Genomic DNA, 17209 nt, shown 5'->3' with positions numbered 1-17209 from the left:
AAAATGATGTGACTTAACAAAAAGATTAACATACCTTTGTATTGTAAATATATTAATTCATTAATTATTAATTGTTAAGTACTGTACATGAAGTGAAAATTTAAAATAAGAAAGCATCATTATAAGAGGAATGATACTTCACAGCAAAGGCAACAGGGGAGAGGGAAATGAAAGCACATTCTAACCATCCCTCTTTTCCTGATGGTAGGATAACATTTAGAGGTGATTTACAATTATATTTACCAAAATCTTTAATAATATTCTAACTCATAGAACTGGCAATATCTAAAAGGAGTTTTTGTTATTCCTTTGTACAGTTGTAGATGTAAGAATCACTATAATAACAGCTTTCCTATTGATGCAGATGGGGAAAACTGGGATCCATAGCTTTTCTGATGAAGGTAGTGACGATATCTGGTATGATTAGCAGCAATAATTATGAGAGCATGACTGTTGGAAGCACAGGTCGGAGAGGTTCAGAAAACTTGCTTGTCTACAAATATTGCTGAAAATCCAAGTTTGCATTCCACATAGCTAAATTGGTATCTGTTGCTGCTGTTTGATCACTTGTAGTCATGCTTTTGTTACTTTTTTTTAGCCTTCATAAGAATATAACTTTTTTTTTAATTAAGGACACTGTGATCTAGAGTGATCACAGCTCTATTATTACTTGCCAGAGTTAAATTCTATCATCACTGGTCCTTTTGACCATGAAAAACCGATCTGTTTATTGTCTAAGATAGTTTATTCAACAGAGGTTATTTTAACCTCAGGTTATTAGCCGATCTGCAAAGTAATTTAGTGAGTGAAAGTGCCTCTGAAATCCATATTCATGTTTAGGAAGATTTCATTGTAACAGACACTTGTACCAATTTGCAGCATAACCCCCTCCAACAACGCTGATATAACATAATTGCTCTGACTGAAAAACACAAAGCAAGGACTTGAAGTGTGCCGGCTTTCGCGTTAACCTCTGCTTACCGCATTGCGGCGTCCCTGGGTGATGCCTACGCTGGAAAGCAAGCTCGACCTAACAGCACAATGTTTAGGCCACGATGAATTTCTAGGCGTCTTCAGTAGTGTTCGTGCAGGCTTAAACAGGGGCCATTTGTGCCCATTGCTCGGAGCGCTCTGTGGTGGAGGAGCCGGGGCTCTTGCAGAGCTGCGTGTCTGCTTGTCTTTCCGATGCCCTGAATATGCATCCCATCCTTTCTGGAGTGGGAGAGTGGCGTGTACCGCTCCTTTTCTTCTGCTTCATATAAGCCTGGAGTGGGAAACAAACCTCAGGTTGCAACAACAAGAAAAACTAAACCAACTGCACATACACCGAGTGCCAGAGGAGTCCAAGTCCTTTGTTACATGCATTTTTGTAGACTACTAGGCATTAAAGGCATCCCTATTCCATCTTCTTGCAAAAGTTCTCTGCATCCTCTGTTGTTTTTTGCACTTCAGCTTAAAATGCCACAACAGCTTTCCTGAAGGATACTGGGCTACAGAAAATTTTCCTCACTGTCAAGAACCATTTCCCAATTCTTTGTCTAGGTTTCGACCTGTTTTCATCTCATTATGTTTTCCAAGATTTCTTGATTCCTTTTATTGACTGAATAATGTTGCCCTTTGTTAAAGTATTTTCAGGCTCAGCCTATCGTTTTGGGCTCTTTTTCAAAGAAAGCAGGCTGACCCCGTTTGAAAAGGTTGGGTGCACCATAGGTTATACGACTGCCTATGCTGCGTGGTGCAGAGCAGGCATTTCATGGAGTCGTGGGGATGAAGCTTCCCGAGTCCATCTCCTAGCCAGGGAGAGCAATCCGGTCAAAGGATACACGATATCCCTATTTTTTTAAAAGACTCGTAGTACCGGGGTATTGAAAGTTGAATTTTTTTTTTCTAGTTCAGTATTTGTTTTTTTAATCATGACTATTTTTACTTGATCACTTTTGCTTTACAAATATTAACTGATTCAACTTCACGACGTCCTTGTAAAATTGAGTATCAATAATGCAGTTTTGCTTTGTTATTAAAATTTAGGAAGGTTATGCTTCTTGTCAGAGGCCAGACAGGAAGTCTAAGGCAGAGCTGGAAAAGAAAAAAACCCTAAACCCTGCTCTTCTAGTGGTTTAGCCACAAGAACATCCTTCTGTTTTGAATAACATATTTTTTCTATTAAAAAATAAAAAGGGAACAAAGGCACACAGAGCTGTCAGTTTTAGAGGAGCTGGACCATGGTGGTTTTATGGTTTGGCAAATAAAGAATATAATTACAACTCCAGGGCTAAAAAATGCCAGAAACTATGGCTGCAAATTACTTGACCAGGATTTTTTACTCTGCTTCTTTTAACCTAAATAGATCCTTTTCTGCCCATCTCAAAAGCACCCTGGAGAACACACATTTTTTTAGCCTTTAGTAACAACATCAGAGAAATTCAGTGAGCAATCTTTGGAAAGCTGATTATGTGGTTGATGCTGGCCTGGCCACCGTAACTTCTGCTATTAAGTCTGTTTTCTTTATCACCAGTGTCATTTTTTAAGGTAAAACGGCTTAAGAACAATAGAGCAAAAAAGATGCATCAAGCTTGATTAATTACATTATGTGGATGTTACTCCATATCTTACCCAAAAGGGACTTATTAATGCTATATATCGTTAGCAGCAGTGGTTTCCTTGTTGTCTGGGATGTACAGTAACCTAATCTATAAAGGCTAGTCTAAACTAGAAAGGCTTTGCCAGAACTGCTGCACAGGCGAAGTCCCCGGAGGAGCAGTTTATATGGCAAATGAGGATCATTTTGCTTTAAACCAACTCCCAGCAACATAAATGATACTGGCCAGCAGATCTGCTGCTAGTATTATTTGCATCCGTACGGAGTAGCTGGGGAGGCAGAGCCACATTTGGGGATGCGAGATTGTCCGTCGTAGACTGATGTCGCTGAAGGAGCGAACTTGGGAGCGTAGAGCTAGGCTACAGGCATGAGCTCTCTCTGGGCATCACACATGTCCTCAAAGCTGTTTTTAGGAGCTGGAAATGATAGTTTGTTTGGAGAAAGAAGATGGTCCCTCTCAGAGGGATAATGCATGCTCTTGTCTGTTTTTTGTCCTTTCCACCTGCATCAGTTTAAAATCATAGGTGGATAAACCACAAAACTTTAAACACAATGGCTTTTCAAGATGTTTTGCAAAGTAAGCAATTAAAAAATCCACTTGATGTGTATGCATTTGTGTTTTGATCTATTGTATGTGTGTGATATATCAGACTGTTTTTAAGCAGTCTAGTTATATTTAATATTATGCATCCAATATAAGAACCTTACTCCTAAATTAACACATCTCTGAAGTGGTTATATAATACTGAGAGGGATTAATGAACTCTGTTAAAGTAGTACTAGCAGCAGCGCTACAATATTGTGTCACTTGATCTGTTTTGATCTTTATCTGATAACTGTCCCCTTTTCTGAAAAGTCAGGACTTATTCATAGTTGTTATTTTCCTTCCAGAAACCAGGATATAAACCTGAGTGTGTGGATTTGTGCGGTGCTCGCATTGAGTGGACCACAGAGAAATCCAGCAGAAAGAATGTCTTTCAGGTAAGAGGCAATGCACGCGTTCCACTGCTCATTTGAGTATATGGTCTCTTAAGCTGAAAGGTAGGTTTTATTTCCTTCTTTGGATATTTTAAAAACTACGGGCCACTTTAATACAGCATTTTTCTTACCAGTATAGGAGTGTAACATTTTATCAAGCATCGGTTTACTATTTTTCCAAGGGAAGGATTTCTGGTGACTGAATCTCCTTAAACACTTGAGAACCTGTTGATTTATTGATTAATGTTCTATATTCAATTTGTTTTTAAAACTTAGTAGGTAATTGCTTTGGGTTCAGGCCTAGAATCTTGACCTAAGGAACTTCCACAAACACAAATTCTTCAAAATGCTTATACAAGCATTGCTCCAGCGTAGTGCGGTTACTCTGTTTATTTTTATTGCTGTTAAGGGTGCTCAGATGGTGATGACCTAGGTTCATTTCTGGAAGTGGAGGACTGTAAGAGTCCACCTCTGTCAGGGCCAAAAACAGAAGGATGTGTATTTCTCGTATGTCTGTTCTTTGTTGATGGATAATAATGTTATTTCATGCCAATTCCATTGTATCGAATGGGAGGATCAAGGCCTTGAAGGATGAAAGGATGAGGAAAGCATTATTTCAGGGTTAACATTCCAGCATCTAGGAGCTAAAAATGTTTGTTGCAACATTTTTAATCTTTGGACGTAACCCAGCGCCCACGAATATCAGTGGGAAAGGCTTTTTTTGTTTTGTTTCACTAGAAGTTGCACCAAGCCACATAATAATATTTCCAATGAATTATTTGAGCTGCTACACAGAGTCCTAACATAAAGAATTTTTAACAATATAAACTTCCCTTTGCTGGTGAAGGGAGGAGAGATGTGGAAGGGAATATGCCAAGTACAGGTATTTTTAGTTATCAGATAGTCCTTTTGCATTATCACCAACTGGAACATGCTGGAGGAACCACTAGTTTGTTGTAAACCATGACTGGGTCTGGGGCTGTGAAAATACAAACAAACAAAAAAAATCCCCAAACCAAGGAGGCGATCTGTGGGGGTCAACTGGGTGTTTATGGAGACTATTTTTCTAGATATATTTTTAAAGCATATGCAATATTTAGAAATATTCCCTGGCTTGAAGTCAGTGAGACTTGTGCTTCTATCCCCCCACATCCTTTAGGTTGTCTTGAAACAACACTTGGAGCTTTGTCATTTCCTAGGTATTTTTAGAATAAATATTTTGGTTTTGCTGTCAATCTTCAGCCTTTTCACTTGGAAAGTGATTAAGTATAACCTTAGCCTTCAGTCCTTCAACCTCTTGTGCACATTGACAGATCTTCTGAGCTTTTAGGGTTTATTTCTCATTTTGCATTAGATAAACTTTCTGTTTGGAAATGCTTATTAGCATGATGATTCATTGAAGCTATTTTATTTCCAATGTAAAGAAAATGAAACCCTATGTTATTGATTTACCAAAACTGGTAGTATGAAGACTTTGCAATATATTTTCTTCTCACTTCTATTAGTGTGAGGTGTAACTCCACTGAATCAGAATAATGTGAGAAAGGAAACTCATGCACTACTGTTTGAACCCATTAAAATGTGTCTTCATCAAGCCAATAAGTGAGTGGGAGAGACATTAAGAAGTAAAGCATGGGAGGAAGGACATATGTTAAGACACATTTTGAAAAGGGATGGAGCATTGTTTAGACAGAAAGCTACAAGAAGATGATGCCAGATGGCAAGAGCGAAAGAGGAGAAGGCTTTGGCATCAATAGCGGTGACATTTTGGGAAAGGAAAGGTCTCAAGAAGACTGGTGCTACATGAGGAGATAGAGTGGGAAGGGGAATAGAGAGAGCGCACAGATTTATGAGATAGTCTGGAGAGACTCCAAAACGAGTTCTAAAGCTGGGAGGTCAGTTTGTACCTGGATACTGACTATTTCAGGAAACACTTCTGATGCTCTACTTATTCATGTATACAGATGGGAATAATATTGATAATATGTATGTCTACTTGTTCACAGAATGTGGGTGTCTTTTTTTTTTTTTTTCTATTGCAACCTAAATATAGACACTTTGCATTGCTATTGATTAAATACATTAGCTGCTGAACTCCGAAATTATCATAAATAAGTACGTTTATATCTTCAAAGCATGACAACAAGGCATGGTTGGTGGGGTTTTGTTTCATTAGTTTCTAAATAATAAAACAGTCTTTTCTGATTCAAGCAGAGCAACGGTCTCTTTCTGCTAATGTGTTGTACCAGAACTAGATGCAGAATTTGGAGTTTGATTTAGCCTCGGTGCTCAATTTGAGTTCATGAATTATAGATTAGAAATAGAAAATGACTATTGAGATTTTGGTTTGAAGAAAAAGCAGGAAATCTTGAGTTTAAAATCTAAGCATATGACAGTTAACGGATCGTAACAAGAAGATAGAGTGTAGGAGTATCATGAAGAAAATTAATTGGAAGCATGATCGATGCAGGGAATAAAAAGAGGAAACTGCAAGTAACTGATATTCAGGCAGGAAGATTTGGGTTTCTGGTCTTGATCATGAGGTTTTCAGCAGTGTTACTCCATTCATTTTAATTGAGCTACTCCCTGTTTAACAGGATAAGTCTGATCTGTCTCACATACTACCAAATTTGTGCATGCAACCTATTTCCGTTCTCATTGAACATTTCGTTTTTTTTCAAGTTTTCTTTAACAGCCACCTAAAATATATACATTTAATAAAATATAACCTTTTGGTTTTCCTTTGTTTATTTTATTGATGATATAGCTAGCACTGAGAAAAAGAACTAGTTTGAAACAGCTTCAGACAATGTGGGGAAACATAGCAGTTTGCTGTGAGCCACTGCGCTGTTTGTTCTCTCTGGTTAAATGACGTGATACACTAGGTCTTCATCAGAGAAGTGGTGAATAAAAGAAGATTTATGTTCAAATCACATGCTTTAAATATTTCTGCTAAGTGCTAGTTTGCTCTTTGGTGTTTAGCCTGAAATTTAAAGCACTGAGGATTAAAAGGATTACAACATAATCTTAAATAATCCTAAGTGTCATTTACAGAGAGATGGTTGTAATAACTAAATAAAACCATGTTAAGGGATGGCAGTGTTGTCAGTCAGCAACTGGAACAGAAACGGTGCCTATGTCATTCTGTCACTCTCCTCTTTCCTTTATTTAATTCAGTTTTATATCGAATAGGTGGGTTTTGATGTGAGTTACAAATGAAGAAAATAATAACATGATGCCCACTTTGTGGGCAGTACTAGTCTGGTTGCTGAGGCATTGGTAACTAGATTAGGTCACAGATTTTCTCAGTACTCAATATTTTCTGCTTCTAGTAAACTTTTCCTTTGGAGCTTATTCTCTCCCCTGCTTTACTCATCCTTGCTTGTAAGTCAAGCAGCCCTTTCTAATTTCAAATTCTGCTGAGACAGTGTGGAAGACGTTCTTCTGACCTACAGCTGCACAATTCAAAAGCTTCGTTAGCCCAAAGTCTGGTGGCCATAGAGTACTTCCTTTTTAGGAAGGTTTAGAAAGTTTTCTTTTGCATGATTCCAAAAAGAAAAGGAAGGGGGGGAAAAAAAGAGAGATGAAAAGTGGCGGGGGGAGGGAGGGAAGGAAGGAAGGTCACCAGCAGCATGCTTGTGAATCAGTGAAGCAGATTTGTTCTCTTAATAGCACACTCAGTTAACTATCATATTCATTTAACTATCACACTTTTTTTGTTGCTATTTCTTAAGTGATTTTTTTTTTCTCCCTTTGCCAAGTTCAGCAGGTTTCCAGTGCAGAATTTCTGGAGCCTGATGCCCTGGCTCTTGCCACGGTTCTAGTATGATACTGGTTTTTTATCTTGGTAAACAGCAGCCGTTTGGGGTTATTCATTCATACACAGATAAGAATTGTAAATATATTTTTGTGTCCCCTTATGAGATACTTGGTGTTCCAACAGTGTGACACTTGAAAGTACAACTATACCTACACCTAACAAGGAAGAATGTATTTTGCAGCAATTTTATGTATGCTGTATATATTTCAAAACATTTATGATGCTAATTATAATGCCCTTATCCCTGAATTTTCTCCAGCTTTAAAAGAATAATCTGAATGACAAGTTATTTTGCTCTAAAGACTGAGGGATCACTATAGGATCTGGATGCCTCCCAAAAGTGGCTTAAGTCACTGCCTTTTGCCATGGGAGGGTCATTTTCTTTTTCACGATCTCTCTGGAGGAAGCCCTGAGAGTGCCATGTGGAGTGTTTTGGAAATGTCAGAGGTATTTGGATTTCTTTGCGTGTTTTTAAATGGAAAGGCTGCATTGGGGAGGCAAATCTAAGAAAGAGCTTGCACTTGGATGGATGCAGAGCTTCTGGTAGTCCTTGTGATCAGCCAGAGTTTGGGCTGTGCTCTGAACTGGCCCGGAGAAAGTTTTCTCTAGATTTTGAGCACTTTTGCCTGCAGTTAATACACTAACCTTCGCTAGCTTTGAATTAGGCCTAGATTAGACTGACCTGCTCCTATTCCAAAATCTGTATAGCATTTTGTCTGCTTCTGGAGGTTACCGCTATGTTTCTCATTTAATTTCTTTCCCAGGGACCTGAATTTATCATTGCTTAATTAAAAGACATAGCCGCGTCACACAATTTTTAGATGGTATCAGCAAGAGATGCTCTAAATAATAAACTCATAATTAGCTTAAAGTAGGCACAAAGAATGGTCTTAATCATCATCCTCTTAGAGTTGTTCAGGTTGTTTCAGGCAAGTAAACTTCTATTGGTATGAGTGAGAGCTCTTGAACAGGGCAGTGTGGACTGGTTTCTGTGTCGGGTTTCATATGTTCCCGTTGTCTTTTTATTGACCTTATCATGTAAGCCACGGCCAAAATGCTCAGTAAAACCTAGGGGGTGGATGCATACAAACTCCTGGCGTCTCCATGTACCAGCTATTTTATCTCGTAACTGAAGTAAGACAAGAACTGTGAATGCATTTATTTTATTGAACTTACCTGCCTTTGTTCTTATTTTTTTTTCATTTTTGAAAGCCAGTTAATACTTCCTGTACTTGATAAATCCACATCCAAAAAGCAGTATCAGAGCTGTGGATAGTGAATACTTTCTATATACAAATTTATACTGATTTTGGTATTTTGGAAGCTGGCTCTTATTCTAGTTTCACAATATTGCAACTGTGTGGATATTTTTTGGAATAACTTCTGATTTACACCTGTTGAAAAACAGACCTTTTATTAATATTTATTAATTGTCCTATTAGCTCTTAATTTCTTTTAAATCAAAAGTTACAAATAAAACCATGATTTACAAGTTTATTGCCTTACTCTTTTGAGAATCTGAATTTTCTAAGGTATCAGATGCTTCAGATCGCAATCATTGCTTTTGGAATACGCTCTGGTAGCAGTGTTTCTACCAGGAAAAATGAGTCGGGATCTTTTGCAAGGAATGGCATTAGAGCTATGTTTTCAACGCATTCCTGTATGCCAGTGTTTTATTGTTGATTAAAAAAGTAAGGGAGAGGGTACGTAGCATAAGAACAAAAGCAGTCTTGCTTATGAAGTTCTGTAGAAAATACAAAATGCACACAGTACACATTATAAACATGAAGTTGAGAAGTCAATTCCCTTCTGAAGACTTTAATGCAAGATTTTAAGCTGATAAAGAGGAGAGGTATTTGGAGATGCTTGGGAAAGTTATAATGAATTTTTTTTGTATGAGAAGGGCAGATTTAATGGTACTCAGTTTATCTGCGTTGACAGTACATAACCGGGACACTTATGTAAGATATGGGGACCCAGGTTCATCGTCTTGTTTCAAGTGCTGGGTGAGTAATAACGATGCTTTTAACAATTCTGGGAAAATAGGCATGTTTGCCTTCTGTCACTGTTGTTTCACTCTTTGAAGCTCTAATGTTACTCGCCTTGCTCCAGATAAAGTGTATTAAAAGAGGATGAAATAAATTTCAGGCTGCTTTGTAAACACAGACACACAAGTGCTCAATGTGATTTAAGGTTTAAGAAATGTCAGGTAATAAAGTCACTCCCCCCTGCCTCCCGTATGCATTTCGGTAGTCCTGCAGCACAGGCGGTTCCTGCAGATCTTACCTTCACGCTTAACGACGGGAACGCACAAACTGTAAGGCCTTGCATTTCCTTCATATGAGAACAGGAGAAAGAAACCGAAACAATGTAGGCGTATTACAGAAGACGTGATTTTTTTTTTTTTTTTTTTTTTTTTGGTAATATGTACAAAACCATTTGTCCTTTGTTTCATAGAGTGTATGAGAAAATAGACAATGTTTTAGCAGGGAGCGAGGTGGGAAGAAACTGTTTTTGAGAACATGTTTAAAGGGCTTGGGAAACTGAGTCTTCAATCCCAATGAAGAGGTAGTTTCAAGGAACAGGCAACTGTGCAACTTCACTCATGAAGCCAGCAGGTTGAGCAGATGATAATTTTGTAGCAACTATATATTGCTAATATATTTTTCTTGCTTTCTGTTGTTCTTGCGTCTACTTTGGGGTAAGGCTTTCACTGGTTTCAGTAGAGGCTTTGTATGACTACAAAATCAGAACAGTAGAGATTCTTTGGTTTTCTGCTACTCAAACTTCTTTTTAATTTAAAAAAAAATCAACAAATTTCTGAACAGTTATTACTGTTCAGAAGTTTTGAAGGCCACTTCTGATATGCAACTTTTTGTCATAACTGCTTACTTCAAGGAAGATTCAAAATTTTCAGTAAAACTTTGGTTGATTTTTTGTTAAATACCATCTTAGCTAAACAGTTCCTTTTCTCTGGTCACTGTCCCACTGGAAACAAACTTCACGGGATTGAGAATAACACCTTGATCAACGCATAGGGACATCTAGAAAAGGTGATAGAAAATATAGAAGAAGAAAGCTGTTATTGGTGTAAAAAAAAAGACATGTGAAAAGACATGGTAGAGTTGAGGGATGCGTTCTCCCACAGCTTCCAGGTTGTGCCAGAAGCAGCAGAGCCCTTTCCCCCTCCTCGCAGCAGGACTATCACTCGCCCCAAAAGCGTGCGGATGGTTTGGGCTATGCCCTGGCTTTCTCTGCCCTGAAATCTCTTGTGTCAAAGTGCTGAGGACCTTGGGGGGATTCAGCTCTGCAGTGGGAAGTGGGAGCAGGGTTGTCCCCTGGGCAGCTCTTCTTCCTCGCCTGGTAGCAGGTGGACGTATTTGCAGAGGCGTACAGCGTAGTTTTTGAAGGGGTAGCACTTTCGCTGCCACGAGCCGGACCTGCAGCTGGTACGGATCACCCAGGCATCGCTTGTCCCACCGGATGCAGGCGTGCGAGGCGGCAGGCGAGGCGAATCCGGGGAACCCAGGTCCTAGGACCACCCTGCAACCAGGGTTTCGGTAAAATCCCGAAAGCCTAGACATCAAAATGCAAAGCGAGGCGGAGTTTTCTCTCTGAAGACCAGGCTGATTAAAAAACCCATGTACTCCAAATCTGGCGTCGTGTATACATAAATGCCTGTCTGCCGAAAAAGATTACAATAATAGCTCAACACGTTTTTTTTTTAAGAGGTCATCTTTGAGGGACATCAGCGCTGCTGTGCGAGTGGCTTTGAGAGGTGCGAGTGCCCGGGTATGCTCATACACATGTGCTGCTTAAGAAATTATGTGAATCACTTAGCTTTGACAGCTATGCTGCAGCTTTCATAACTGCAGATGTTATTTGTCCATCAGGAAAGAAAATATTTATTTCAAGCCACAGGCATTTTCTGTGTTACAAAAATAAAGCGTAACGGCAGCTAATGCTTCATGTGCATGTGAAATAATTTTGTCGGGGACAGAGGCACCGGAGAGCATAAGGGCTGGGCAGAAGAGCGACCGTGGGGCCACCGGCCGCCTTGGCTTACCCGAAACCCATCCGGGGCTGCTCGCCCCTCGCGGAAGCGCCGCGGCAAAGCCGCTGCTTTCTCGGCAGCCTTTCGGCCGCCTTCCCGGCGGGGTTTCGCAGCCCGAGATTTCGTGGCTCGCACGGGAAATGGCAGTGGGCTGCGGCCGCTCGCTGCATTATTCATAAACATATTGCTGCCATCTCGTGGGCAGCGCACGAGCCAGCGCTGCCGGCCCGGCCGGCTCTGCCGGCAGCACCGCGCTGCTACCCGGCTGCTCCGGCCACCGCGACCGCCTCCGCCGGGCCAGGCCTCCTCCCGGGCCGATGGGGCCCCCGCGACGCTCTGCACATCACGGGCGCTTCGAAAGGGAGGGTTTTCACTCCAGCTTCTCCTTTACAGCTGGAACTGGGGCGGTTTTTAAGCGCTTTTCCGCGGAAAGCGGTTCCTACCAGGCCTAGCCGAACAGTTCGTCCTATTAGCACTTATTTTAGCTGGTCGCTAAATGAGGTAATGTCTGATTTGGGAAGGAATACTGCTGTTGTAAACCTGTAATCTCTAAATTATGCATGTGGTAGTGGTTTTATCTTTTAAAATGGTGATTATCTTCTGACCAGCAGCACTGATAGCGAAATGGCAAACAGCTTCGTAAGGACAGGTTGGTTCCTAGATAAAGAACATAATGAGAATTACTGTTACAGATATCCTGTTTTGTGACCTCGGTAAAGCCCGTGGTGCTCTGATGTGGGGCCTGGATGCTGCATTTTGTGCACCCGTAAAATGGGGGAAGTGGTGTTTCCACAGACCTTCGCAGTCAAGAGCGGGAAGGGAGTGCAGAAATGCAGAAGGAGCATGTATTTTCTCATTCTTTGGTACTTAGAGTTTAGGTTTTTGCAGTTCTCCTGAGTGAAAACAGCTAAATTAATTTAAAAGAATTGTGATTTTTTCAGGCCTCTTAGTCTAAGTTAATATTAAAAAAAAAAAAAAAACCCTCTTGATATGTGCCCAAACATTGCACACGTTCCCTTAATTTATCAAACTCTCGAAAAACAAAGAGAAGAATGAATCCTAAATGAACTCACTCAGAGATAATCAAATCTGACTTGTTTACATGTTTGGTGCTGGCATTTCTGTACTCAGCCACTACATTTTTTGAAATCTTGGCTAAGTCGCTTCGCTCCATTTTTGTGCTCCTCTTTAATGAGGGAGGCAGATATTTAAAGCCGGCTGGGTGCGGAGAGCCTTGGCTGTCCTCTCTTTGCAAGGCAGCACCTTGCATTTGTGTGCAAAGGGATGCCAGACCCTATGGTAGGGATTCACATTTTTGTGTGGGACTGATTTATACTGCTCACTTTTGGGAAAGGATGGGTTTAGATGTGTCAATGTGTTTAATAGACAGTAGCTGGCAATTTGAATGCAATCGGAGAAATGCAAATAGTGACCTGGTCTTTCTCTTAGAAAATGTCTCTGTTTTCAGCAGAACAGTCATTCTTAGACTGTGATTCACCACTGGTGGAAGGAGGAGGCTTTCTAAAATGGTAATATAGTCCTAGTCAGCCTGAGAAGACATTTAAGGTAGATGGTACAAGAGGAAGGAAAGCCTAGAGGAACATTTTTCACATCAACTCCTGCTTTTGTAACCTCCTCCTCAAAGTTTATTGATTTTTAAGGAGGTACCTCCAACTGATGTCATTTATAGAGTCTTTTTATATGGATTATGGAGTTGTTACAAATTTCAATTTGGGTCTAGGGGCTGGACTGATTGAATTTTGGTGTATTTTTTATCAAACTATTATTTTTTTTTTAATTTCATTTCATCACCTTTTCCCTGATTTAGGGTGAAAAAATTCCTAGGTATTCCACACATTTGTAGTTGCTGACAAAAAATCATATAACCTGGAATAAAAGTGTTTGGAGATATAATATTTCTCAAAATAAAAAATGTTTTCCTAATTGATTCATCATGGGAAAAAAGGGTGATCCAAGAAGCTTCTGGTATACTGTATGGAAATGTAATGTGGACACCAATCAGTAACTTTTTTTTTTTTAACCATCCTGAGCAAAAAAATTTCTTTGCCCTACAAAGTTGCAAAGAGGAGATATGGCTAACTTATCACTTTTTAAAAAATGGAGTATCTAACTTACATTACCAGACTATTTTAACACCTAAAATCCACAGCACATGACTTGATGTCCCTTTACTATGTTTTTCTGATTGAAGTCATGACTGTTACAAATATGTTGCTGTTTAAAATGTTGATGTATTGAAATTTGGGACATGATTAGGGGCCCCCTACGTCAGAGTTTGCAGGTAATCTTTTACAGATTGAGGTTCGGAATAATTTTTCAGGACGGAAAGTGCACATTTGTACAAGTGCATGTTTTAATTTATGAAACAGGGAGCCAATTACCACAACTCTATAAAGCAGGAGAATTATTATTATTTTCTATTATTTGTACATAGTCATCACTAGGTGGAGGCATACTTTACATATTCTGTTAAATGTGTCATCTGTTATGGGCAGAGATGAATTGCATCGATACTGCATAGTTCAGTGAATGATTTGATTTTTTTCACCTGAACTGTCTGAAATAACCTGTTACCACCAAATGCCAAACTCTCAGACAGAGTAAGCAGACTTGTGCTTCAGCCTCTTTCAGTGCTCAAAAGCTATGAAAAATGGCTATTTATTTTAACCCTGGTCCTTACTGAGATCTCTTGAATTAAATCAAGAACAAGCATATACTTCACGCATGGTAAAGTTAAAACGCAAGTGTCAAGGAAGCAAGAGATTAGAACGACCGATATCTACCCGTTCTCATACCATGTCCTGGAGTATTTAAATCAATGTAGAATGGATTGAGTCTTTTCTTTGCTTCTCTTTTTGCACTGCCAATTGCATGCTCCCAAAGCGGAGACCCGCAGGGGTGGACGCGGGAGTCGCAGACGAGAGCTGGCTCTTTCTCGGTAATTTGAATGCTAGATTATGACTCTTTACAGTTTATTATATCATCTGGCTTTTATCGTAGGAGTGACTGGAGGAAGAAGTGTCACAGTACACAGATTATAAAGAGAAAGTACAATTTACTCAGAAAATACTGCCCACCTTTCAGAGTAAGACAGCGATTCTGTTTTAAGCACCCCGTGGAAAGTGGGGGGAATACATTTTTACATCTCTGACATTTTAGCGTGTTTTGGAGGCTGGTGTCATCACTGTTGAGAGAGATTTCCTGTGCCTTGATGCTGCTTAGCCCCAAATTGGTGAAGTGGAAATTGCTCTGGCCTCAAGCCTTGTCACCTGCCTTGTCCCTGCTGAGGCTGTGCTCTGTCCTTGCCCGGGGGTTAGCCCGGCAAGACTGCCTGTATCCCCCGCTTCCTTGGAGAGAGCTGCAAAACCACGGTAAAGGAGCTGAAATATGCCCCTCTTTGTTTGTTTGTTTGTTTTTTGTTTGCCTTTTTTTTGGTAGTGGTTTGGAATCACACTTTTAATAATTATATTCACAATCTAAAATTAAATAACCATTTTGTTTAGTGCTAACAGACTCACCAACCAGTGTTCAAGAAGGGAAGTCCAGCAATTTATCAGCCTGTAGAAAATAATTATAGCAATATTTTGAAATACATTGGTTATAGTTTTGGTTTGATTTATAGAATGTAAATCATCAGTTTTGATTCTTCTGCCTCAAATGGTTTGTTTTTTGTTTTTTTTTTTTTTTCTCTTGAATGAGAGTCCCTCAAACCAAGCTGTTACTCCTGGGAAACTCCGCAGTGGTATGTTAGTGGCATTTGAAAAATGCACACCACCTGAGAAAAGGCAGGAAAATTCTGTCAGGCAGGCTGATGAGAATTCCCAAGTTTGGAAATACAAGTTCTGCTGGAAAACAATGGCAGCACGATGTAGCAAAGGGAGTAGTTGGAGTGAGGAGGAACATGTTTTCAATATTGTATATATTTTCTTTTTTCCTTGTCATTCTGGAAACAAGTATTCTGCCTAATTGGGAAAAAGTGCAAAGTAAGGAATAAGAGAGAGTAATGTCTGTTGGAACGTAACATAACTTTACCAGTGTAGAAAAGTGTGAAGGAATATAGTAAAACTGAATGTAAACAAAGAAATGGGGAAAATAAATGTGGGAGTGAAGAACTGTGTACAGGGAGTAGGAAGAATGTAATCCAATAGCAGAAGATCAAAGGAAGGGAAGCCAATCTTTTCAGATATTCGGTAATAACTTAGATGTAGTAAGGTAAAGGATCTGAACAAAGGGTCAGAATATCACAAATGTGAAAGGAGAAAAAATATATATAGCAAGGAGTGTACTTTTTTTTTTTTTTTAAAGGATCAATTATTTTCTCCATCTCCTGATATTTCAGGACACTTTTATAATTGCAGCTATTATTTTTGCTGCCTCTCGTGCACACGCGCTGCCTCCCTCTCCCCCTTGCAGACGACACTTCTGCACTCGCGCAGATTTGAGGGGGCAGTACCATCTCGGGGGTCCTTTGCAAGATGCTCGTTCCCCACCGCAGAGATGGCAGTGCCAGGACTCTTCAGGGGACTCTCTGCCAGCCAGCCTGAAAAGCTCGCAGAGGAGTGGGAGAAGATTTGCATACTGCCCAGGCAGGGCCAGATTCGAACACCCCTCTTGGCTGAATAGTGTGTTTCTGAGTAAATAACGATGCCGAAATCATTGCAGCTTTTGCAGAGTAGGTGCTGGACTGTGTCAAGCTAGCAGGGTCTGATCCTTAGTTTATCCCCCCCACCCGGTCCTCCTCTATTTTTTTTTTTTTTTAATTCAAATGGAGATTTCTTTTCACCTGTACATCCCCCTCTAATCTTACATTTCTCTAATCTTGTTTTCTTTCTCTTTTACCCTCTGTTTTACATTTTTGTGTTTTAATAACATATTTTAAGTCGTTTTTCTCCTGTTTTCAATGTGATGACAGTGTGTCCTGATGGAAAGATAATAATGCCCAAGGAGGTTTTCTTTTATGAATTCTGCTGGTGTTACTTTCACATGCACAAATACATCATCTTGATTTCTAGCTCTGGGTCATTTCATTGCTCTTGTATGTCTTGCTATGAGATGTTTCCTGTAATTAAAAGATTAGGTTAAATAGATTATTTGCGCTGCCCTGTCTACATAAATGTTCTGTTTCCATGCCTCTAGATACTGGCTTTTGTGTTTTAAGGCAGTGTTGTGGTACGCGAAGTTGCATGGTGTCATCTTTGTCTTTGAGACGGTGACTTATTGGTAGCAGAAGTAATCAGAGGAGACATTTACTGCCGCAGCTCTGTGGGGTCAGTGCATTAACAGGTGCCAATAAGAGCAGTGCTAAGAAAGTGTTTTAATCGTTCCTGAAGTATTTAACTGATGGACTTTTTTTGAGGAGTGGTGAGTGAGGAGACATAATAAAAGCTTAATGTTTGTACCTAGGGAACTCCCCGGCACCCCCATGTAATTTAAGGTGTTTGCTAATAGAAAACACACTTAGTTGTGTAGCAATCAATGTAGAGCATCTGCAAGGCTGTGCAGTGTTTGGGTACCTCTCGGGAATTTACCTGTACGTACTGCGATATTCTGGTTTGCAGTCCGGTTTGTCCCGGGAGCACACTGGAGGCAGGTTTCTCGCAGGAGACGTTATGGTGCAGAAACGTGCAGCATGCAGGGCCTCCACCACGGCCTCTGAAACGTTCTCACTGCGGACGTCCGGAGCCGTAACGTAGCAGGTGATGCAGATTCACTGTGCTCCTGAGCCGCCGGCTGAGGG

General features: G+C 40.1%; 1 protein-coding gene across 3 annotated transcripts in view; it reads left to right on the top strand.

Annotated features, from left to right (window-relative positions):
* Nucleotides 1-17209, top strand: part of ARHGAP15 (Rho GTPase activating protein 15) — a 336654-nt gene that overhangs the window by 60471 nt on the left and 258974 nt on the right. For all 3 annotated transcript variants that reach the window (XM_026123475.2, XM_026123474.2, XM_026123476.2), the window contains exon 7: nt 3491-3580. In XM_026123475.2, the coding sequence (XP_025979260.1) occupies nt 3491-3580 (90 nt within the window). The remainder of the gene's footprint in view (nt 1-3490; nt 3581-17209) is intronic.

The sequence above is a fragment of the Dromaius novaehollandiae genome, chromosome 7, assembly GCF_036370855.1.
Source record: "Dromaius novaehollandiae isolate bDroNov1 chromosome 7, bDroNov1.hap1, whole genome shotgun sequence".
NCBI lineage: Eukaryota > Metazoa > Chordata > Aves > Casuariiformes > Dromaiidae > Dromaius > Dromaius novaehollandiae.
The sequence above is the reverse complement of the archived record's forward strand: the minus strand, read 5'-3'. Positions and strand labels throughout refer to the sequence as shown.